General features: G+C 50.7%; 1 protein-coding gene across 2 annotated transcripts in view; it reads left to right on the forward strand.

Annotated features, from left to right (window-relative positions):
* The first annotated feature begins 6 nt into the window (after window positions 1-6).
* Window positions 7-2,711, forward strand: part of LOC121917717 (C3 and PZP-like alpha-2-macroglobulin domain-containing protein 8) — a 5,194-nt gene continuing 2,489 nt past the window's right edge. For both annotated transcript variants that reach the window (XM_042443838.1, XM_042443839.1), the window contains exons 1-6: window positions 7-22; window positions 257-344; window positions 1,105-1,179; window positions 1,377-1,482; window positions 1,801-1,911; window positions 2,298-2,516. In XM_042443838.1, coding sequence (XP_042299772.1) covers window positions 18-22; window positions 257-344; window positions 1,105-1,179; window positions 1,377-1,482; window positions 1,801-1,911; window positions 2,298-2,516 — 604 coding nt within the window. In that variant the 5' untranslated portion in view covers window positions 7-17. The remainder of the gene's footprint in view (window positions 23-256; window positions 345-1,104; window positions 1,180-1,376; window positions 1,483-1,800; window positions 1,912-2,297; window positions 2,517-2,711) is intronic.

Genomic DNA, 2,711 nt, shown 5'->3' on the forward strand with positions numbered 1-2,711 from the left:
TGGTTGTGGAGACGTGCATGAGGTCAGGCAAGGGAACCAGGGCTGGGAGGGGGGGTGGTCTTCTCTTTTTCCTTCCTCTGCCCAAGATGGTGTCAATGGTTGCCCTCCCAAGCAGGAACTGTCCACCCCCTGCCCCAGAGAGAGCTCCTCCTTGCCCTTTGCAAAAGAAATTTAAGAACTCCCCAAATGTGCCTCTGCTGTCAAGTGACTCATGGTCCCCTTTCTCTCCTTGACCCCTGCCTTGTTGCCTGGCCAGGTGGCTCCACTCTGGTTCCTCCAACATGGCTGTCCTGGAAGTGCCTCTCTTTTCAGGTTTTCAACCAGACATCGAGAGCCTGGAGCAGGTAAGGCCCTCCTTTTGCCCATCCCTGGCCCCGTTGGCCTCTTTCAAGTGCCTGGAAGCCAACCTGAGTTGAGGTCAGAGTGCCCAAAGTAGCCTGGGCTTGGCATTGTATGCTGCTTTTGCATGAAAAGAATTTGCAAGAAAGGCGACACCATTGCCAGCCAGCACCATTGTCAGAACAACAGTTGGAGGCTGTAGCCAGAGAATAAAAATTACTAATGACACAAGGAAGAAGTTGTAACAGGCCAAAATCAGAATCGGAATTAGAAAACCAAAAAAGCCGAATATTTAGAAGAGAGAAAGAGCTTTAAATGTTCTGAGACATACTTTCATTAAGAGATAATGAAAGTATTAGCAATGGCTGGGGTATTCTGGGCATTGTAGTTCACACAAGTAACTTCTGCATTCCCTGGTTCCATGTGTACCTGTCCCTGGAGAAAAAGCTGAGGTTGCCTAAATAAATCAATAAATCAGTAAATAAATTAAAAATGACGACTTGACACAGACGGTAACCATTATATTAACCCATAAAACATCTACATTGGACTGATAAAACATTGGCTAACCATTCAAATCTCCCTAAAGCGGGTGGGTTGCAGGGAAGAGGGTCAGGCGTAGCCTTTTAAACAGAGACTGGTAGCCATCTATTGGGAGGGTTTGGATAGTGTCTTCCTGCATGGCAGAAGCAGGTTGGATTGGAGGGCCCTTGAGGTCGCTTCCAACTAGAATTCTATGATCTGAGCCCTTTCCTTTCCTTCCAGCTTCTCATGAACAAACAAACTGGCCTGAAGCGCTACGAGGTGGATGGCAGGAAGGTCCTCTTCTATTTCGATGAGGTCAGTCCAGGCTGTTGCCTGCTGGGGACTCTGGATCAGTCCTTTCCTCTCCCTGGCAAGGAAAGGGTTCTTCCAATGGGTTGTTCTGAGGGAAGAGGCCAAAGTCTTGGAGCCAAAGCCTCCCACCTCCCTCCTGAATGCTAGGCTATAAGCCACCCCCCATCTCCAAAATCTAATAAAATTGGTTATGCCTGCAGATTCCAAGCCAGTGTATGACCTGTGTCAAGTTTGTGGCTTTCCGGGAGTACATCATGGGGAAAACTGCCCCCCTCCCCATCCGGGTGTATGACTACTATGAGCCAGGTGGGTATGTCCTGGACCTTCACATCTACCTGTTGCAGTCTTCCTGGGGCCATCAAGTGGTGGGTTTGCTTGGAGAGTTTCCCAGATTTCAGGAATGCACCTTGTCTCCCTCCCCACATCTCCATCCTCAGACGTTGAAATGCCTCCCAGGTGTCTCTGTTCCTGGCAGGAGGAGCCTTTGGGCCCAAATAGTCTGCTTTTGTCTTGGGTGTGGGGTCTCCCAGATGTTCTCTGAAGTATCCATCTGGTCCTTGGGTGGAGGACCGGAGGAGATTCCCCGGACACCGCAAGACAAACATCCTTTCCCCCCTCCTCCAGCATTTGAAGCCACACGCTTCTACAATGTGAGTGAGAGCAGCCCTTTGGCCCGTGAGCTCTGCGACGGCCCAACATGCAATGAGGTGGAGAGCGCTGCCAGCCACTGGGTTGGTGAGTCTTGGGGAAGTCTGGGGGGAGAGGGGCAATGGGGGTGTTGGTTTAGAAGGAAGCTTCCCCCCTCTCATAGAGACATCTCCCTGACAGTCAACTAATGAGGGGATCTGGCACATGAAGCAACCTGGCAGATAACTCTACCTGGGTGATGCACAACAAATAAGAAAATTCTTTAAAAGACAAAATGAACTTCTAAAATACTTTCTTGTAAAATATATGCAGTCAACCAACCTAACTTGGGTCGAAGGTCAGACAAGACAGCACAGCCTCTTGTTTTATGCCAGAAAGACATCCTGGAGACCATTTTCCATATGTACATGCACACTGAACACCTTCACCCACCCATTTACCTGTGACATCTTCTCTTTCCTCCCCCTCCCCAGGTTTTGTCCAGGCCGGGCATTGCAACAGTGTCTTTGGCTGCCTGGCGGATGGCTACTTTGAGCAGTGTCTGTGTGCCCGGGACTGTGGGTACGATGGGGAGCCGGTCTGTGGTTCGGACGGACGGCCCTACCAGAACCACTGCCAGATGGAAGTAGCTGCCTGCAGGAACAGTACCCAGATTGAGCAGGTTCCCATGAGCCAGTGTGGGGCAGGCACTGGTAAGCTGGCATCTCAGGCCCACCACAGGGCAGCTGTGTGTGTAGTGGTGGTGGCAATGGCACAGAGCTGGCTACCCACCCAGTGGTATGCAGGAAGAATTCTGTGAGAAGTGTTGCTCTGACCACTCCTGCCCTTGACTTTCTTTCCTTCCTTCCTTCCTTCCTTCCTTCCTTCCTTCCTTCCTTCCTTCCTTC

This window comes from Sceloporus undulatus, unplaced genomic scaffold, assembly GCF_019175285.1.
Source record: "Sceloporus undulatus isolate JIND9_A2432 ecotype Alabama unplaced genomic scaffold, SceUnd_v1.1 scaffold_342, whole genome shotgun sequence".
Lineage (NCBI taxonomy): Eukaryota > Metazoa > Chordata > Lepidosauria > Squamata > Phrynosomatidae > Sceloporus > Sceloporus undulatus.